Source organism: Barbus barbus (assembly GCF_936440315.1).
Source record: "Barbus barbus genome assembly, chromosome: 3".
Lineage (NCBI taxonomy): Eukaryota > Metazoa > Chordata > Actinopteri > Cypriniformes > Cyprinidae > Barbus > Barbus barbus.
The window spans coordinates 889,971-913,296 of NC_136731.1; the positions used below are offsets into that span (position 1 = coordinate 889,971).

The 23,326-nt window shown below is 34.0% G+C and overlaps 1 protein-coding gene across 1 annotated transcript; it reads left to right on the plus strand.

Annotated features, from left to right (window-relative positions):
* Positions 1-667: 667 nt before the first annotated feature.
* On the plus strand, positions 668-20,468 carry LOC306856338 (neoverrucotoxin subunit beta-like). Its single transcript, XM_079395569.1, has 6 exons — positions 668-717; positions 2,787-2,836; positions 6,860-6,952; positions 15,479-17,200; positions 19,322-19,354; positions 19,566-20,468. Exons 2-6 carry the CDS (start codon positions 2,821-2,823, stop codon positions 20,105-20,107), a joined length of 2,406 nt encoding a protein of 801 aa, XP_079251695.1. The 5' UTR covers positions 668-717; positions 2,787-2,820; the 3' UTR covers positions 20,108-20,468.
* The last annotated feature ends 2,858 nt before the right edge of the window (positions 20,469-23,326 follow it).

Genomic DNA, 23,326 nt, shown 5'->3' on the forward strand with positions numbered 1-23,326 from the left:
AAATGAGCTTTCCGTTGAAGTATGGTTTGTGAGGATCGGACAGTGTTTGAAAATCTGGAATCTGAGGGTGCAAAAAAAAGAAATAATACTGAGAAAATCGCCTTTAAAATTGTTCAAATTAAGTCCTTAGCAATACATATTACTAATCAAAAATGAAGTTTTGATAAATTTACGGTAGGAGATTTACTAAATATCTTCATGGAATCTCTTTACTTAATATTTAATATAATATTTAATATCTTTACTTAATATCCTAATGATTTTGGATGGAAAAATTGATAATTTTGACCCATACAATGTATTTTTGGCTATTGCTACAAATATACCTGTGCTACTTATGACTGCGTCTGTGTTCCAAGGGTCACATATACAGTACTGTGCAGAAGTCTCACAGGCATGTAGGTTTTAAGCCACTTATTTATATATTTTTCTGTAATGTGTCAGTAGGAAACGCAAGTTTGCATTTATAATATTATAAAACACATCATATTCATTATAACTTTATTTTTTAAATATTTTAAATGACTTTTTATATTTAATGAAAGTCACACTGAGGAAAGTAGAAAAATGCATAATTCTTGGGAGGACTTCAGGTGCTATGCAAATTTAAGGCGGGGCTATAGCCCAGCAGGCCCCGCCCTATAGTGCCACTACTGTATCTTAGGCTGGTGTAGTTTTCTGGAGGACAGCTGGAAAAGAGCACTGAAAGCACAATAGGTGAGTAGTTACTATCAGTACACTATTGTCAGTCATTGTCCAAACTTATATACTTTATTTGTTATTATTAAAAGTGTAACCATCAGAAAAGCACTTGTGCATTACTACTATTTTAATGCATTACTACTATCAAACAGGCTAAGAAACAAAATGTATTTGTTAAGGCTAAGATACAAGTCATTAGGCAAAAGAAACCTTGAAATTAGTGATCAAATTGCATATAAAATGTATAAATTATTAAAAACTTTACCCGACTAGATTTACTATATACTAAGACTGATGTAAACTTACACGGGGTTAGTTTTAACGTGTGTGGTTGAAATATTTCCACACATGCTAGCATAACCAAATTTACGGCATTTACTAGTTACCATATCAAGATTATATAGAGGAAAAAAGTGCAGCAAAATTAAAAAATCTTTTGAAGATATCGCTGAATATTTATTTAGCCATAATTAAAGTAAAATTTTCAACCCAAATGTTAGTGTTAATTTAAAATGAGCCAAATCTGCTATTATTTTAATCTCTAATCTGTTATTTATCAGTTTAGATAGTTCATTAATGCTAACCAGTTTTAAATTCCAGTTGTGCAGATGGGGAACGTTGCGTTGTGTTAATACAACAGTGCTGCTATTATTAAACTATGTTATTCTATGACATTAGCGATATCATTTACTTTATGAGAGCCACGAGAAACAGGTGAATAAAGACTGACAATCAGTGTTTAATGTTCAGAAATGATTATTTCAAGAAATGTAAAGCATTTTGTCTGGTTTGTGTGTCTGGTGTATGTGGAGGGAGGGGAGTGTATGTCTGTGTTTTTCTGAATGTGTCTCTTCATATATTTGCTCACATTGTTTTAAACTAGGCTATACTGTACAGCTGTGTCTTAAGATCAGGGCCGTCTCAAGCATGTTTGCAATGTGTTCGCTGTCAAACTTCAAAATTAGATTATTTTTCATTCTTAAAAAAACCCACCTTTATTTTATTTGAAATGTTAATAATTTTATTTTATTGACATAATATTTTAGTTTGTCTTGTATATTTTTTTCATTAGATCAGATAATATTAAGCTGTGATATATGGTCATGTTACAATGTACCCCACCTACGGGGCATGTTGTGTCATGACACGAAACAGAGAGAAGAGGCGAGAACTCAAGCGCAGGGAAATGCTGAATATTTAATTATAAAAGGAACAAAACAGAAACAAACTACCCCGAGGGGGAAAACAGAGCATGGCAGAAACAGGATTCAGGAACACACACGACTGACCGTACACAACATGTAACAACGTGACCGAACAGAACTGCAAACACCAGGAACATAAATAGGGACACAAACGAGCAGGAACAGGTGAATTCACTAAACCAATAACGAGATAACAAGAGGGCGGGGTTAGACAATAGACCGGGGAAACACATGGCACCAACCACAACAAACCCATGTGCTCAAACAAAGACAGTGACATCTGGTGGCCAACCAGGGCACACCAGCTGGATCGTGACATGTTGAGTTAAATAAAGAAAAATGTTTACAGTGTAATTATGAAACAAAGACATATTTGTACTAGGCAAGTGTGAAATTAATGCGGATGAAAAATTATACTCTGATCCCCACGTGGATTTGCACAAACTGAGTGTTAGGATTACGTGAATTATTTTTGTTGTTAACATATAATTATTTTAAACTACAGCGCCTCTTTTCAGAGTAGCGCCTTTGCTTTGGTTGTGTGCGGTTACTGTTTTAAGCATTCTGTTGAGCTCTGTTAATATAACCATTTTGTGTAAATCATAAATGAAAGTCAGATTAACTAAAAATATAACATGAGAATTTAAATCAAAATTTGAAACTTTTACGTATAAAAATCATGTTTATTTAACATGCTGAACATTACCAATGTACATATTTTTATGTTAATCTAACAGATTTTATTCAGTGCACTGAAAATATAATACAAAAGGAGGTGACTGTAAATTCACTCCTTCGGTCTCAAAACGGTTTTAGGCTCATATTCTGTTGATTCTACTTACATCACATCTTTTCTCTCTTTTTTTGTAAACCTTACAGTTGGACACTTCTCCAGTGAACGTTCATTAAAGACATGGCTAATACCACAGGTAAGACACCTTCCACTTTAAACTCATTCATTTAGCCTGAAATAACAGTTCTGTGCAGAGGTGGACAGTACTCAAGTGTTTTTATTCGATCAAAAATACATTTTCAAGCATCTGTAGTTTCTACTTTGGAAACATTTTACTGCATAAAATTTAGATAAAAGATATAATACCATTTACTCCACTACATCTCATAAATACATGTTGTTTTTACCTTTAATAATTGTGAACCTGAAAACTAGTACTTTCTTACGTTTAATGAGGTCTCTGGGCAGTTATTTACGTCATACTGGCAAGACGTGAATGGGGAAGAGTGCTGTTTCTACAATCTCCAGCTAAAATCCCATTTAAACAACATATTTATGAACAACATTTAAAACTGACATCGATTGACGATTGGTGGTTTTTACTGGAAAGTGGGACGAGCTTTGCTAGTGCGGCCATATCGAGCGTTGCATTCCCTCAACCACTAATTGTAATGACAGCGGCGCATCTTGTTACAAAACAGACAGCAGGTGTTAAAGGCAGGGTAAGCGATTTTTGGAAGCCAATGTTGATATTTGAAATCACCAAAATAAAACCCACCCCTACCCCAAAAGGGTCTCGCCCCTATTTTGATAGATCTGCCCCACATATACGTAGCCTACGCAACCCAAGCAACGATTAGTTCTGTGATACATAAGCCGCTTTTCCACCGAAGTTACCTGGAACATTATGTCCCAGGAACTTTTCCCCCAGACCTGTTGCCGTCTGCGTTTCTAAAGTACTGAGAATCAGGGGCGGATCTAAAAAATAATTTTTAGGGTGGCAAAGGGATGGCATGGGGTCTATGAGGGGTGGCAACACCAAAGCAAGCCCCCATGCATAGTTTTTGGGGATTTATTGTCTTACATGCACAGTTGTGTTCACAGATATTGCCTCACCATTAAGTAATCATCTATACTGTTTAAAATGAAAAACAAATAACAACATTTCAATATCAATCATGGCACCAAGTCAATATAAAAACCTTCAACAGGTTATAAATGTTTCTGAGCTTGTATCATTAAAGAAGACATGCGGTTCTATTAATATTACATAGGCTACTTAGATGGTATAAATCATGCTTTAGTGCAAGTTTAAGAGTAACACTTTTGAATATCCTAACATTAGAAAGAAATACAATAATATCAAAGCATTGAAACTGGATCAGTTTTGATTTTCTGTTGTTACCAGAGGTGGGAATGTCTGTAATCACCCAGAACACACTATCAATAGTCTAGCAACCACCCAGAATATCCTAGCAACCAACTAGCAACACTTTAGCAGACATCTAGAACATCTAACTGACCAAACTATTTATGTTTCTTAAACAAGACTTTAAGACAAGCCAGCATACATTTGTCTTTCAAACGTTTCAATCTAGTTATTAGAGTTATTCTTAAAAGCTTACACACAATTCAAATACACAGATGACTTTCCTGCCCAGTGAACACTCATGAGATCAACACTTAACAAAAAACTCTTAGGATTCAGGAATTATTTTTGCAGCTCAATGTCTATTACAGTATACAACATAAATTAAATTACAGATAATAATAATAAGTCAGCAATTAACTTTGGGAACAGATCATTTTCATTTTATTACAGTAAAGTAATCTTGTAGTAGATTAAAAACATTAGAAAAGTTCAAATACCAAAGAATTGTATATGAACTTGGTATGCACCACAATACAGTACAGTAAAACATTAAATAATAAAAGTAAATTCAGCATCCTCTGCGCATTTGGTCAGACTTCATTACAGTATACAGTACAATAGCAGTTTCCTGGTCTCTTGACACAAAACTATATCTCTATTCAGTCATCTCTCAGTTCTGCAAACATGCAGTACACATAAAAATGGTTACAAATCAAATTTGACAGTCACACGTTTGAAGGTGTACAACATGTGCTACAGTTTACTGTACATAGCCTATAGAATAGTGACATTTCTGATGTACTGGTACTGTACTGTAAGTATAAAAGCATGTATATTATTCGCTCAGCTCTCTCCTCTCTCCGTTGTTAGGATGCAGAGATTCTGATGATGTCATCAGTTTTGCTACCTAATGTTTAACTTGATCATTGTTAAACTTTTTGAGAAATGTGTCTTTGTTTTGAAAACTGAATTAATGGGAAAATGGGCCAACTAAAATCAGTTATATTATGTTAACAATCGAGAAAACTGCAATACAAGATTCGTACCTAACTCTGTTATTAGTTTTCGTGATCGGCGTCTCCTTATTGATTTCATGTTATTGTTTCGTCTGACGGAATTAGATTTCTCAGAGGACTTCTGAATAAACCACTTTGTGTTTTTGACTCAAAAAGAACCGGTTCATAAGAGTCATTTGTTAATGAAGCCGACTACACTGCAACCATCATGCACAGTTTAGTGAAAGACTTTGTTGTTTTTTGCCATCGTTTTCCGTTACGCTGTCATCGCCGTGGCTGAAAAGTAGCACATGAAACACTGCTTACCTTTTATATTTTATTCTGTGAAAATTCTGGGTTGGCACAGCTTTTTCTCAGAGTGGCAGTTTCCACCCGTGCCATCCCGTGCCATTGTGTGGACTAATAATCATATTTTATGTATACTTGTTAGACTTTAACCACGTTTTTAGAATACTTGACTAACAAGTTTTTAACAATGATATTAGTGGTGGAAATTTTCGTTCTTTCCAGAGACTCGTTCATTTTTCGTTCGTTCACCAAAATGATTCGTTCAGATTCGTTCACTAATTCGTTCAGTGACCATTTTTCCATATTACACAAATACGTCAGCATGTGCCGTTCAACTAACGTATTTACTTGTTACAAAATAAAAACCGATTTGGCTTCATTAAAAAGTGTGCCCTTCTCATTAAATGAATAAAATAAGTCTAAATAAGTGATCAAAGTCATTACTCTTTTTATCTTTTAAATTACACTCTTTTCGGATGACCAATGCACAAGTGTTTTTTTATTTGTTTGCATACTAGGCTAGTTAACATTTAATTGTTTAGGCAGAGATTTACACGTTCAAATCTGAGATTATGTTAAACGAGGAGTTATTCTGTATGTAAAATATGAATATAAACAAGCGTGCACAGTACGGATACCTGTGCTTTGCATCCGCTTTCTGCTGATTGATGAACTAGATTGACAGAATGGCCGACCTACCCGGTCAACGAACTGGGTATAGCTACCAGTTCGTTCAATTCGTTCACGAACGGGAGATCTCTCTCTCGTTCAGACTCAAAACAGAGCCATCTCGGTCAATGATGCTATTATATTCGTTCGTTCGATCCAACCAATTACATGCCCCTTCTAAACCCGAGCTGAAATGCTATTTGCTGACGTGAGTCACGTGACGCAAATGAGATGGGATGACGTGACGCAAATAATCAATACTGCCATATTTTTTTATGTTTCACAGTTTTTAAACAAACAAAAGTGCATGACATGACTAACATAATTAAATATTTTTTTATTTAAAAGTATGTAACTGTTCAAACATAAAACAACAATAATATAAATAAATAAAACAAAATGATAAATAAAAAAATAATAAAAAAAATAAAACAATAATATAAAAAAATAAAACAAAGAACCAGTTGTTCGAACGACGAACGTAATAATGAGACGAGATGTATGTATGTAACAGTTCATTTGACTCTTTCAAACTCAAAGCAACTCAATGAAGGGCGTATTCGTTCACTAGATTCAACAAATCACATGCTCCGTCCTCGTATCATACTCGAAGGCTATTGGCTCGAGGTTTAGTCATTCTTTGACAGATGAAACGGTCCAGAGCTACGCATGCGCGCAATAGCGGCGCGCTGCGGTGGAGGGAGGAATTTCAGTGAACGAGAAATATGAGTCAATGGATTACGTGAACGAGAATGATTCGTTCACCTAAAAGATTCGTTCAAAAAGAACGATTCGTTCACGAACGTAACATCACTAAATGATATAATTATTATTATTATTGTCATTGTTCTTGCTGTTTTTATTTTCACTACAGACATGGCATCAGAAACCATTGAAATGGCAGCTCTTGGAAGACCTCTGTTTCCTGGTATGCTGTATGACTGCCGCAAGGATTCCTTCATTCCAGGTGCTTTATCTACTTAAAAAAATAAGCTGTTGTTTCCCTTTTCAACTAATTATGAATCCACAAAAAATCATGGAATCGTTTTTCATTAATAAATATATTAATGAAACAATGCTTAACAGCTCATTAGTTAATATATTCAAATACCTACAGGTATGAGATAACGTGCTACATAATGATCAACAAATCATTAGTTCATGTAAATTAAATGCTTAAAAATATATACTTTTAATTCATTTATGATTATGCACTTCACAAAAATCTGCAAATGATTTTACAGATGTTATACACTAATTAATAACTCAAACTTATTAAAATGATTGATATGTTATCTAATGCAGTGGTGTTCACACCTGCCTTTAAACAAAGAGAAACGCCGGCACAAAATTTGGGCACGCAATATGACAACTCGTCCATATAGCCTAAATACAACAACATTAAAAAAAAATAAAAAATTGCAGCAAAACGTTCAAACTTTGTACGCATTATTATGTTTTATGTTTCATTTTGGTTGCATTTTTTATTTGATGTATTAGAAGAAAGAGCAATGAAACCAAAAGTAAACATGAAAAAACGACATGAAGTAATTTTTTATGTTATGGCTAAATGAATGCCTTGTTCAATTTTCTTTTAATCATACGAAGAACTTTGTGGCCAATAAAAAGAAACAGGATAAAATGACTTTTTTTAAACCATTAACAAAAATAAATAAATCCAGTCATAATTTCATGTTTCATTGACAAAACAAATAAATAAAGGAGCCGTTTCTGCGCATGGACGTTCTTCTGCTATCTTTGGCCAATGCGGACGCTAAAAAGAGGATTATGGGAAAACCAGATCTCATTAACATTCATGAACTCATTACCATAGCTATTCTTACTAGTGAAAATAGCATTTCTAGATATCTGTAAAAGTATTTTTACAAGTTAAAATGTTATTTAAGATATCAGTAATTCTATTTTCACTAGTTGCAAGGGCAATTTCAGATATCAACTGCCTGTGTTGATATCAATAATTATTTTGTTACTAGTAAACGTGAATTCTTGATATCAACAATTCAGTTGTTACTAGTTGAAATGTTAATTCTTGATATCAGTAAGTGTGTTGCAACACGTTACATTTGTTATTTCTGATATCTGAAAATGCAATTCTGATATCAATATAATTTCTGATATCTAAAATGGCTTTCTTACTATAAACAATCACATTCATCATATCAGAAATGATCACTGTCACTAGTGACAATTTAATTGTTGATATCAAGAATAGACAATTTTACTAGTAAGAAATTAATTATTGATATCAACAATTAAATTTGAATGGCAGCCTATGGTGAAATTTAACTAGTGAAAATACAATTACAGATATCAACAATTGCCATTGTTACTAGTAGAAATCCAATTCCTGATATCAAGAATTATCATTTTAACTAGTGGAAATTTAATTGTTGATATCAAAAATTAACATTGTTACTAGTGGAAATTTAAGTCAAGTCAAGTCTGCTTTATTGTCAATTCTTCCACATGTACGTCACATACATACAGAGAATTGAAATTGCGTTACTCTCAGACCCTTGGTGCGTACAGTTAACATTAAACACGTTCAAATACAGATAATACAGTTTAAACATATGTACATACAACTATACAAATGAGGACATTGTATAAAAATAAAGAAATAGATAAAGTGGCATAAGGCGCATGGCAGAATAGATAGAGTGCAAACCAGTTAAATAAAACCAAACTGTGCAGATATATGTGTAGTGCAAGAAGAGCTTATCAGTCTGTTAAAGTGACAAGAGAACAGTCTTTTTATCAGACTATCCTATCGGCCGATTATATCTGGCGGGCTCCGTCGCCATAGGCTCGTGCAGCTCCGCTGCCGACACATTGGTTCGTTTTTAACACACTGCACGAAGCAATGATTGTGCAGTTTCACTGCGTGATTGAATAAGGCTTCAGTAAAGGAGAAAAAAGGCTTTTTCCCATAGCGTCTTTAGCAAGACGCAGTACGAGTGGAGTATCGATAGGGAACAATAAATAGATTGCTTTCAAAAGGTGACCTAGTTTCTAACTAAATCATGAACTGATCTATTTTTCATGACGATTAATGACCTTTGCGATTTTAGTGCTAACATTAGTCATAAACACCTTGTAAAGATTTTAACTGGGTTGATATAATCCTTCAATATTTTGCAATTGACCATGCTTGAGTCACATACAGTCTTCTACATTCAGCATGCTGGGTCGGCACAGTGGCTCGGTGGTTAGCACTGTTGTCTCGCAGCAAGGAGGTACCCGGTTAAAGCCCCGGCAGCGACTAGTGCAATCAGACACAAAAGATAACTTAGTCCAGTAATCAGGCCCTGTTTCACAGGCTTTTTAGTGTACGTGCACTTTAAGTGTACACGCTCAGAAAAAGCACGTCAGAACAGCACGAGAATGAAATGTTTAACCAGTGAGGCTTTAAAACACATGCAAATAATGTACTTTAATGATTGTGAATTAGTGCAGTGTCCTGTTAGTGTAACTCTACCGCAGAGTTAACATTTGAAGTGAATGTACGTTGTGTATGCTGAAGCACAATACTCATATTTCTTCAAAAACAGATCGTGGAGACATTTGGGTAACACTTCATAATAACGTTCAGTTGTAAGTCATTTATAAGTTAATCATGAACTAATTATTTACAAAACATGACTGCGTTCATAAATGATTAATAAGTGATATGTTAATATTTCTTTTTAATGTTTAAGATCTGTCTTTTGCCTTAATATAACTTATTTCATAATGGCAATAATCTAGCCTATATTAAGTTTTCAGAGGAGTATAAAGACCTTATATAATGAACCGTTATGTTTTTATTACCTTAGAATGAGCCATTTCTATCTACATACACCACGGGTCCCTTTAGATGGAAGTCTCCGCCATGTTTCTACAGTGGCCCTTAACAGACAAGCTGCTCCAAGTAGGGCTCGCTGCATCCTGCGGTGGACATCCAACCCCGCCAACATCCAAGTGTGACGTCACAAGCCACGCCCATACCAATACAGTCACGCCCACGTCAAAACGTTACGTCAGAAACCACGCCCTATAATATACGTCACCTCTTGTTATTCCCCGGGAAACCCGGAAGTAACGTTTTGTCCAAGCAATTTACAGCCGTTTCTGGGTTTTGATTAAATGATTAAGGTTGATTAAATTAGGCTAATTGAAATAAAAAACCTCTACACCTTACCTTATTCAACCTTACTGTAATGAGATAAATTCTCATTTATTACTATCGATTTTAAACTACCTAAGACACCTTTTAGATTTATAAAATTTAAAAGGGATAATTAGATTTTGTTATTGTAAAAGTCACAACACATTGCTATAATTTATAATCGTCGTTTAATTTTATAAAGACGTTATTGTAAAAGTCACAACACATTGCTATAATTTATAATCGTCGTTTAATTTTATAAAGACGTTATTGTAAAAGTCACAACACATTGCTATAATTTATAATCGTCGTTTAATTTTATAAAGACGTTATTGTAAAAGTCACAACACATTGCTATAATTTATAATCGTCGTTTAATTTTATAAAGACGTTATTGTAAAAGTCACAACACATTGCTATAATTTATAATCGTCGTTTAATTTTATAAAGACGTTATTGTAAAAGTCACAACACATTGCTATAATTTATAATCGTCGTTTAATTTTATAAAGACGTTATTGTAAAAGTCACAACACATTGCTATAATTTATAATCGTCGTTTAATTTTATAAAGACGTTATTGTAAAAGTCACAACACATTGCTATAATTTATAATCGTCGTTTAATTTTATAAAGACGTTATTGTAAAAGTCACAACACATTGCTATAATTTATAATCGTCGTTTAATTTTATAAAGACGTTATTGTAAAAGTCACAACACATTGCTATAATTTATAATCGTCGTGTAATTTTATAAAGACGTTATTGTAAAAGTCACAACACATTGTTATAATTTATAATCGTCGTTTAATTTTATAAAGACGTTATTGTAAAAGTCACAACACATTGTTATAATTTATAATCGTCGTTTAATTGTATAAAGACGTTATTGTAAAAGTCACAACACATTGTTATAATTTATAATCGTCGTTTAATTGTATAAAGACGTTATTGTAAAAGTCACAACACATTGCTATAATTTATAATCGTCGTTTAATTTTATAAAGACGTTATTGTAAGTCACGACACATTGTTATAATTTATAATCGTCGTTTAATTTTATAAAGACGTTATTGTAAAAGTCACGACACATTGTTATAATTTATAATCGTCGTTTAATTTTATAAAGACGTTATTGTAAAAGTCACAACACATTGCTATAATTTATAATCGTCGTTTAATTTTATAAAGACGTTATTGTAAAAGTCACAACACATTGTTATAATTTATAATCGTCGTTTAATTTTATAAAGACGTTATTGTAAAAGTCACAACACATTGCTATAATTTATAATCGTCGTTTAATTTTATAAAGACGTTATTGTAAAAGTCACAACACATTGTTATAATTTATAATCGTCGTTTAATTTATAAAGACGTTATTGTAAAAGTCACAACACATTGCTATAATTTATAATCGTCGTTTAATTTTATAAAGACGTTATTGTAAAAATCACAACACATTGTTATAATTTATAATCGTCGTTTAATTTTATAAAGACGTTATTGTAAAAGTCACAACACATTGCTATAATTTATAATCGTCGTTTAATTTTATAAAGACGTTATTGTAAAAGTCACAACACATTGCTATAATTTATAATTGTCGTTTAATTTTATAAAGACGTTATTGTAAAAGTCACAACACATTGCTATAATTTATAATCGTCGTTTAATTTATAAAGACGTTATTGTAAAAGTCACAACACATTGTTATAATTTATAATCGTCGTTTAATTTTATAAAGACGTTATTGTAAAAGTCACAACACATTGCTATAATTTATAATCGTCGTTTAATTTTATAAAGACGTTATTGTAAAAGTCACAACACATTGCTATAATTTATAATCGTCGTTTAATTTTATAAAGACGTTATTGTAAAAGTCACAACACATTGCTATAATTTATAATCGTCGTTTAATTTTATAAAGACGTTATTGTAAAAGTCACAACACATTGTTATAATTTATAATCGTCGTTTAATTTTATAAAGACGTTATTGTAAAAGTCACAACACATTGCTATAATTTATAATCGTCGTTTAATTTTATAAAGACGTTATTGTAAAAGTCACAACACATTGTTATAATTTATAATCGTCGTTTAATTGTATAAAGACGTTATTGTAAAAGTCACAACACATTGCTATAATTTATAATCGTCGTTTAATTTTATAAAGACGTTATTGTAAAAGTCACAACACATTGCTATAATTTATAATCGTCGTTTAATTTTATAAAGACGTTATTGTAAAAGTCACAACACATTGCTATAATTTATAATCGTCGTTTAATTTTATAAAGACGTTATTGTAAAAGTCACAACACATTGCTATAATTTATAATCGTCGTTTAATTTTATAAAGACGTTATTGTAAGTCACAACACATTGCTATAATTTATAATCGTCGTTTAATTTTATAAAGACGTTATTGTAAAAGTCACAACACATTGTTATAATTTATAATCGTCGTGTAATTTTATAAAGACGTTATTGTAAAAGTCACAACACATTGCTATAATTTATAATCGTCGTTTAATTTTATAAAGACGTTATTGTAAAAGTCACAACACATTGCTATAATTTATAATCGTCGTTTAATTTTATAAAGACGTTATTGTAAAAGTCACAACACATTGTTATAATTTATAATCGTCGTTTAATTTTATAAAGACATTATTGTAAAAGTCACAACACATTGCTATAATTTATAATCGTCGTTTAATTTTATAAAGACGTTATTGTAAAAGTCACAACACATTGTTATAATTTATAATCGTCGTTTAATTTTATAAAGACGTTATTGTAAGTCACAACACATTGCTATAATTTATAATTGTCATTTAATTTTATAAAGTTGTGTTGTTCCACTTATCAAGTGTTAACATTTGAATGAAAGGATTGGCAGTTCTCCATACAGTATGCAGTAGGAGACACATACATTTGCTGAACAGAGATTGCTTGCTTTGATAGATTATAACGAGTAACATGGCATTGACATTCAGGCCTTGTTCATCAACAAAACTTCATATGAAGTGTGTCCAGGTCCTCCACATATTTAAAGATCAATAAACAGACATCCCTTGATTCATTAGGTATTTTTATATTTATTATTTTACAAAAATAACTAAATTTGTTTTACAAAAAATATGTTCTATAAGAGATATGTTTAAACTATCATAAATGAGCAGCTGAATGATCAGATAAACAGTTCTTGAAATGCAGTACACATGCATACATAAACTACACAGAGAGATTCATTGCCTTGTTAGATTATTCACAGAAACATGGCATGGACTTTCAAGCCTTGTTCAGCAACACAATTTGATATGAATGTGTCCAGCTCCTGCAGATGCTCAAACAATCAGAATATTGTATTGTACAGATGTGCTATATACAAATTATGCAAGGGAATGTGGGTAGATGTATGATATATTAAATCAAAAACATATGTATAATAAATATAAGTATGGATAATTTGGTATTGCACATGTTTTATTGCACAGTGGGGAGAACATTTAACTGTTTGTGAGGTAGATATGGCCTGAGGGAAGAAACTGTTCCTGTGTCTGGTCGTTCTGGTGCTCAGAGCTCTGTAGCGTCGACCAGACGGTAACAGTTCAAAGAGGGAGAGTGCTGGGTGTGAGGGGTCCAGAGGGATTTTACCAGCCCTTTTGCTCACTCTGGATAAGTACAGTTCTTGGAGAGTGTGTACAGAGATAAGTACATATCTGTGAGTGGGTGAGATGAGTGTTATAAAAAAAATTGCACATTAACTCAACACTCATTATATGTTGTAAGAATCAGTGCACTAATAAATATATAGTGCACTGTTTTTTTGTGACATAAAATGAACTAACTGAATGTGCAATTTTTTTAATAACCCTTTTTTTATAATAGCTAAATAACACTCTTACCTACTCATATACACACTCTATCCCTCTCACATATGTATTCATCTCTCCCCACACACATTATATTCTAATGACACTGATCACAGAACCCTTCCACAGTATCTTGGTTGAGGAACCACATCATTTCACTTCTTGCTGGATAACACACACACGCACACAAACAAACACGCATACACATATATATATATATATATATATATATATATAATGTTAGTGATATGTAAGTAATAGCGTGCCTGTGTACAGTTGAAAACACATAAGCATGCTGAACTGTTGTTTACATATGCACACAAACATTCAAGTTGTCAACGTTTTAAGTCTTCCTAAAGACAAAAGATGTTTTTTTTTAACTTACCAACACAGCAAACTTCTTTTGCTTCGGTTTGCAAACAATTAGGCTTATCTTCTTGTCGATGCTTTTTCCTGGTGCTAAATAAATAGGTATGTGACGTATTTGGACACAGGCGTGGCTTGTGACCTCACGCTTGGATGTGGGCGGGCTTGGATGTCCACCGCAGGCTGCAGCGAGATGCTCTTCAGCTGCTCTACAGAGCGCATTTCATCACTATGTTGTTCTTGCGAAAAAACACTGACACAAGGATGAACAAGTACCAGTAATATTCACAATGACTTTGGTTTATTGAATAATTAAGTAAATATAATTCCTTAATTTACCTTTGTAAAGAAACCTCATTGCTCTCTGCGGTGTCAGACGATGGCATCTTAGCCCTGTATCGGCCACCGTAGCTTCTCTAAAGGGAGGGGTGAGCGGGGGACTGAGCCGCTGGATGCAATTCACAAACTCAACCGCTACATGCCGCTAAAATCTACACACTGCACCTTTAAGCATATTCTGCCCAAGCCGTCAAACTGACTTCATCAGAGAAGGAATGTAATTCCAGAGCGGAAGCAAATTATCAGATTTTGATTAAAGATTACTAAAACATTTTCTTTCAGTGGATTAACTTGCACAGAATAATTGTTCACTTTATGACTAGCAATTTGTGCTAATAAAATAAATATTTTAAATTTTGATTTCCTGCAGACTATAAGCAATAAGATTACGTTAGAGAAAGCCATGTTGTTCCTTATCCAAACAGCTGTATCTTACTCTACTACCTACCTACGTATTATCCCCAAACGGAAAACAGCCTATAGGCCCCCTAGAGCACAAAAACACCCAACAAAACATAATACCCATACTGTGGTCGGTTACAAGCTATATGACTTTATATTAACTAATGATCTGTTAAGCATTATATAATGTTTGTTAATAACTTATTAATGAAAGTTTTGCTAAAAATACTTATGTTTAAAATTGTCTAACAGATACAGGATGCATTTTTACTTCAGTTGTTCGTTGTGTCCATTGTACGTACGTAGCTGTTAAAACCATTTCTCATTTCAGGTGTTACTCTGTGGGATAAGAAATCACTGACGGAAGATTTGGACAGTCGTCCTCAGCCCATGACAGATTTGAAGTTCAGTAGCTCTGACTCTCTCTCTAGTAAGTCCAGTCTTCTAGATGTAAGTGCTTCCCTTAAGGCCAGCTTCTTGGGGGGGCTGGTGGAGGTGGGAGGATCTGCCAAGTACCTGCGTGACACCAAATCCTCCAACCAACAGTCCAGAGTAACAATGCATTACAGCGAAAACTCAAGATTTGATCAGCTCACTATGACTCAGCTGGGCCAGATCACTTACCCTCAGGTGTTTGACCAGAAAACTGCAACTCACGTGGTCACCGCTGTGCTGTACGGAGCTCAAGCCTTCATGGTGTTTGATCGCTCATTTGCTGAAGATGAAAACAAGCAGGACATTGAGGGAGAACTGAATGTCATGGTCAAGAAGATCCCTGAATTTTCCATTGAGGGAAAAGGAGCTGTAAAAATGACAGATGAAGATAATAAAAAGGCTAAGAATATCAACTGCACATTTCATGGTGATGTCCATCTCGAGCAGAATCCCACCACGTACCTGGAGGCCCTGGAGGTGTACAAGAAGCTCCCCACTCTCCTGAAGGAAAATCCACAGAATGCAGTGCCAATAAAAGTCTGGCTCTATCCTCTAACTTTACTGGATACAAACGCAGCTCGGTTGGAGAGAGAAATCAGCACACGCTTGATTTCCAACACTGAAGATGTGATGGAGGAGCTGGGGGAGGTAGAGAGGACATGCAATGATCTGTCCAGAAGAACAGAGGTAAATGTTTTCAGTGACATCAAAGAAAGGCTTCGCTCATTTCAGGATTCATTTAGCATTTACAAGATGGTGCTCCAGAAAGCACTGGCCAGGGTCTTGCCTGCCATTCGAGGAGGAGGTACGGAGGAACAATCCCTGGAAGACATCCTGGAGATACACAGCAGATCCCCTTTTAATGCTGACTCGCTTAACCAATGGTTAGCTGATGCAAAGTCTGAACTTAACTTATTGAATAATCACAGCAAGACACTGAAGGAGATCAACACTGAAGATTCAGACAGGCTCAACGGCATCCTTCTTGATCCTGATATTAATGTCATAGTGTGCTTGACCTTCACATCTCTAAAATATAAAGACCCATATCTTTCAACCCTGACAGAGTTTCTAAAATCTGACATGTTTAAAGAGCTAGATGAAAAAATAAACCTGCCTTCTGTGACATCAGACTTCAGAAAGTGGTTCAGAGATCCTGAAGTCATTCCAAAGATGAGAGAGAACTTATTGGTCTTCAAGAAATTTTCAGAGGCCAATAAAAATGAGAAGAATATCCGATTCATTATTTCTGCCATCTCCAATCCCTCCATTCCAGGCTCCTCCATCTATTTGTATGAAAATGGGAAACTGATCGACACAAATTTCCAGCCCGTGTCCAAGCCGCCCCAGCCAATAGTAAAGAATGTCCTGGAGGAAACTGTGTCCCTGAAACTGCAGAAGTCCCCAACTGGAGAAAAAGTGAAGTACAGAGTGGAGTACCAGCAGGTGAAAGCAGATTCTGGAGCTGAGGAACAGTGGCTTGTCATAGACACAGCTGATGAAGACTTCACGCTGACTGAACTGGTATCTGGAGAGCAGTACCTGATCCGCTACAGGATAGTGGGTAAAGTGGGAGTGAGTGAAGCCAGTGATACTATCAGCCTTACACTCTCTTCAAGTAAGTGTCATCTGCACTTTTTCATGAATATTTTCTTTCTTTTTAAAAATTTCCTCAAAACATTTGCTAAGTTCAAACAATCAACATTTAGAATTATGTTTGGGACTGTATTTAACAGGTGTACTTCACATGGCTCCAGGGGATAATAAAAGCCTTCTGGAGCGAAGCATATTTGTCACTTTATAAAGTAAAAAAACGCTGCATCATGACATACAAAACTACATCCTACTTTGTGCAAGTTATGCTCAAGTCAAATCTGTATAGCTGTTTGACCTGAAAGTTTGTTATTTTACTTTATAAAGTGTAACATATGCTTTACTTCAGAAGGCCTTTTTCCCAGTGCAACAGGCCTGTATGCCAGGAGCACTAATGTGTAGTTGTCATTTGTGAGGCATGTAAGCACTAAAATGGCAATTTGCTGTACACGTGTGATTTAATTTTTATTTAATTTAATTTTCTTTTAGTTGGTCACATACTCTTCAATTCACTACAGTTGCACAACAGATACACTACTGTTCAAATTCAGTGTTATGGGTTATCAGTGATATGTGTATGTTATGTTTGACAAAGTGTTAAATGTGTTGACCTAAATAACTGCTAAAACGATTATTGTAACAAAATGTTCCTTATTCTTTTGTTTTATCATGCTTGCATACATGGGTCCTTTTTGACCCATGTGTGTAAACTTGACTTACTAACACAAAACCTAAGAGAAATGTAAATAATAGTTGATGGTCATTGAAAACAATATATTTTGAATACTCTTGGATAATGGAATTTATAGATCAGGGAAAATTCACGAATCTGGTCTGTGGACTTTCGTTTACTCATCACCAGAGGTCACTCCTCCATCACATTGACTCTTGCACCACACTACTGCTGCACTTCACACACAAACTACATTTCCCATCATCCATTGCACTGAGGACACATACAGCTGATTGCACTAATCACGCTCACACCTGAGAACTATCACACTATCACACACCCTACTTAAACCATGGACTTCCTCTTCCTCTAGGCCGAGTATTGTTCTGCGTATAATACTCTCCTAGTGTTAACTGCCTTACCGAGCCTTTTTGTGTTTTCTAAGTTTAGTTTGTTTTGTTTATAGTCTTGTTTCCCACCCTTATATCGTGGATTTACCCTTGTCTCAAAAAACAAAATGCCATTATACAAATATTCAAAATTGATTTAAGGATTGAATGTGAAATTATTAAAAGACTGACTTTATTTACAATAATAAAAAATAAACAGAAAAAGTCAACAAACAAGACAGACAAACAGCAGGGATTACTGTGTTGGGCATGCATTAGCATCAGGCTTTGCTGGGGAAGAGTTAGGAATCTGCCACCAGTCTTTTATTGCTGCTGCGCTGGAGCTGGAGTCTAAAACAGAAACAGACCGAGTTAGTGCAGCACTCAAGCCACATCTCTCTATAGCACGTCATACAATACAGATCGTTTTACAGCAGCTTCACACTAATACATACACAAAATAAGATGCGAATGTTGTCAAATTCATCAATTATGAAACATTCAATTTCAGCTGTAAAGCAGCTCTACAGAAGACAATAGAGACATAACTCGGTCAATTCAGTTCACGTTTGTGTTCTCATTCATTAGTGTGAGTGCAGTTAAATCAATAATATTGTCATTCAAACCCACACCAAACAAGCCAAAGGTGACAATGAAACCAAACTCCATCAGGTGACAGGAAAGGAGAAACCAGGCACCATTGTTCTGTCATTAGGGCTGCATTAAATCATTAAATCATGATTATTCTGCTCATAAACAGTTATTGCTATGGGTGTAAATCAGAGAGTTCATCACCATACAATATGATATTCTCAGATCCAGCAATACAATATTTGCCGATACCTCAAAATTCCACAATACGATTCGATACGAGTATATTGATCATTTATCGATGATATTATATACCTATTTTAAACAACCATCTACATTTTAAACACACAAATATATAACATGAACATTTATCTGAAATTCACATCCTGTACCTCAACTGAGACACTCACAAAAAAATTCATTTAACATTTTTTTAATGTTAGGTGGAATTAATCAACTTGATTCAAAACAATGTGTCTGTTGTTCTCCACAGTCATTCCCAGGACCAGGGACAACTTCCTACAATGTAAGTCAGCGAGTGTGTTCATGCTTTTCCTGTAGAAGAAGAAAGAAGAGTTTTATAACTGATGATTTAAATGATTAAGCTGTACTGAGACACTGCTAAAATATATTGAGCATTTACTTTGCTGATGATACACTGCTGATATCAGTTCAGATACTTTAAAAGATCAAACAGATTCCTGATTCCTGATTCTGATGTGTTTTATCTCCATCAGATTCCCAGCAGTTCACTCTGGATCTGAACACAGTGAATAAACTCCTCTATCTGTCTGAGAGCAACAGAGTGATTACTAACATGCCCGCATTCTCATTAGTCGCTAACATAGTCCAGCCGCATCCTGATCATCCAGACAGATTTGATGTGCCTCAGGTGTTGTGTAGAGAGAGTGTGCGTGGACGCTGGTACTGGGAGCTGGAGTGGAGTGAAGATAGTCACGTGTCTATATCAGTGTCATATAAGAGCATCGGCAGGAAGGGACAGGGTAATGAGTGTACGTTTGGATGTAATGATCAGTCCTGGTGTTTGGACCGCACTGCCTCCACTTACTCATTCTGGCACAATAACATAAAATCTATTCTCCCTGTAAAGCCCATCATCAGTAGAGTAGGAGTGTTTGTGGATTACAGTGCAGGAACTCTGTCCTTCTACAGCGTCTCTGACACAATGAGCCTCATCCACACAGTCCAGACCACATTCACTCAGCCGCTCTATCCTGGGTTTTGGATTAATGGTGGATCAGTGAAACTGTGTTGGTGAATCAGAATATAACTGACAAGGGATTCTACCCATAATGCTTTGAGCTGCATGATAAATCAGTAACAGTGAGATGTTATAGAGTCTCATCACATTAATATGAACATCAATCAGAATAAATGTGTGTCAGAAATCCTCATCTAGACAGTTAAGATCAGTGTGTGTGTGATGATCTGTGTTTTCTCATTAAAATCAGTCTTGTATTATTACGATCAAACTCAGTCTGATATATTTTCTTTCATGTGATTTTCTCTATTGTTTGTAATGAAATACTGTCAAATCATCTCGAGATCATATTTTATTTGATGATGAATGTGTGAAATGTCTAAATGCTGCATGAATTATGAATAAAATTAATCAACTGAAATAAGCTTCAGGAGAGTTTCTGATGTTATCAAATATGACATTAATCATAGCATTTAATCAAATATATTCATTCTAACTACAGTAAAGACATTTAATTATTATGGGATCTCCTTCAGTGAAAGATCACGACAGAATATTTACTTTCTGAAATATGTATTTTCTTCTGAGTAGTAAAATATTTTAATGACCGTATATTCACTGAACAAAAATCTGTTCTTTTATTTACTAAAACAATTCAAAATGTGTTCAAACATGTGCAGGCTTTGCTCAATTCATTTAAACAAATATTACCATAGAAATAAAGCAAATGTTACTTCAGCTGAAATATAATCCTTTTTATTCATTTAATTATTAATTCAGTTATAACAAATACTTACAGAAATGTGTTACAAATACAATAATCTAATTCTGCCGTCAAATAAAAAGTAACCCTAACAATGACCAAAATATTAATTGTATTTAATTATTATTTAAATGATAAATCAAAAATGTTGTGACTGCAATAATCATTTACATTGTCAGTTAGCAGATGCTTTTATCCAAAGCAACTTACAAATGAGGACAACAGAAGCAATCAAAATATTAAAACATTATATCCTATATATATATATATATATATATATATTTTGGACACTTTATTTGATTATTTCTGTTTAATAAAAGCCTCTCCGAGGCCTGGCGCCACACCGTTTGCGTCTGTCGTTCCCTCAACTATATATATATATATATATATATATATATGTCAATAATCTCTCGTCCATAAAATAAAATCATCTGCCAAACTGAACCCTTTGAAGTTTCGAAAGGTAAAGAAATGTGCTTTATTTTTATTCTTCTATAATTCTGGATCTCTTTTATTCTGGATCTCTAACTGCTGCAGTAGAAAGAAAAAAAAAAAACAGTAAAAACAATATTGTTCTTAAAATATCAAGAGTTTTTTATTTTTATTGCAGCAGTTAGAGATCCATCCGTGCTGGATATATAGGTCCGAGTCGCTAAAGACTCGAATATGTTTATTTATTTATTTATTTAGTCATTTAGCAGACGCTTTTATCCAAAGCGACTTACAAATGAGGACATAAGAAGCAATCAAAACCAACAAAAGAGCAACAACGTGCAAGTGCTATTACAAGTCTTGGTTAGCCTAACGCAGTACAGATAATTATTATTATTATTGTTGTTATTTTTTAATAAAAAGACATAGATAAAATACAATTAGAATAGATAGTGCTAGAGTTAGAGGGTCAAGTAAAGATAATATGTAATCATGATTGGGAAACATTCATGCATTTAAAGGTTAAATCAAACACAACTTGTTGACACAAACATGTCTGAACACGTACATTATTTTACACAATAGAAACAGTTTTGTCACAAGAAAAAAATAAAATAAGTGCAAATAAATGATAATATTATTAATAAAGTATTATGCTTTAGAAATAGAAATTAACCCAGGGTTACACACATATAGCCTAAATTGCCAACGAATGCAGTAACACTTTATAATAATGTTCAGTTGTAAGTCATTTATAAGTGATTAGTTAATGATGAACTAATCATTTACAAACATTCATAAGCGATTAATAAGTGATATGCTAATCATTTGTGTTTTGTTAACTCATTTACAAGTAATTAGCTAATGATAAACTAATAATTTACAAAACATGACTATACATTCACAAACGATTAAGTAATATGCTAACGATTTACAAATCTGTCATAAGTTATCTTTAAAAAATAGCATCATGAAATAATCAAACAGATCCTTAAGGGTTAATAGTTACTAGTTAATAACATTGCTGTAACATAAACATAATCTAACATCTAATCATGTGTTCATCTTTTCATAGACATGTTTATATGTCATATTTTTATTTTTAACATTAATTTTCATGACAGTCTTCAGATATTTTCATTATCTCCTATTATTTTCTGATATTTTCATTATCTCCATTAGTTTTGATAAAATTTTTTGATTAAATGTGAATCTACGTCACACTGCGTTGCAAGCTGGGGCGCCGCTGCCATTTTGAGAGGATCACCCTCTGCAACAAATGATGAAATTAATACAGATTAGAGGCCGATCGATTCATTGGTTTTGCATATTAATCGGCACCGGTAGTTGATTTGCAGAACTATCGGTTATCGGCCAAAATCCATGCCGATAGTTTTCCATGTTGCGTTTTTTTCCAGTCCCGGCGCCATGGGCGGGCAATGTGGGGCCTGGCCCACCCTGGACGAGCCTGCTGAGTAAAGAAAACGCTGTACTATTCAAACATTAGTTATTATTTATTTACCCTTTCATTTTGAAAAAGCGGAGCTCTGTCTCCTCCAGGCTGTGCGTGCCGCGTCAATCTGAAAGGAGGCGGGGTGAAGTTACCAGCTTTCGCTGAGAGCTTGAGGATCCAATGGCGATGCAAAGTTTTATTGACAAGCTCTTTTTAATGATTGGCATTGGTTAAAGATTTTAAAACCCTCTGATTTAAAATAATAATGACGAATTATAATAGAGATTTAAAATATGCTTCATCTTTCATTTTAAATTCTTAATTTTGATCATCAAATGTAATTAGAATAAGACACTATAGGAAAGTTACCAATCAAATTTAGTAATTTAATTTACATTATATAATGTTATGAGATCATTTGAAATATTTTTTTTAGTTTGGTGGTTCTAGCTTGAAAGCTCTAGGAGTAGCGTTCAGAAATGTTAGTCTCATACGAATAATAAGAAGCTTAAATAGCAGATAAGTAGGTTGGTTTTCTCAAGCCAAACTAATTATTCACTGATCATCTTCCCATTCACTAAAGCTCTGAAATGCAACATAAAAGGTATTTGAGCTACAAACATGACAG

Coding starts and splice junctions, on each gene's coding strand:
- LOC306856338 (XM_079395569.1), top strand. Junction 17,201..19,321: donor CAGCCTTACACTCTCTTCAA/GTAAGTGTCATC, acceptor TGTTCTCCACAG/TCATTCCCAGGACCAGGGAC. Junction 19,355..19,565: donor CAGGGACAACTTCCTACAAT/GTAAGTCAGCGA, acceptor TATCTCCATCAG/ATTCCCAGCAGTTCACTCTG.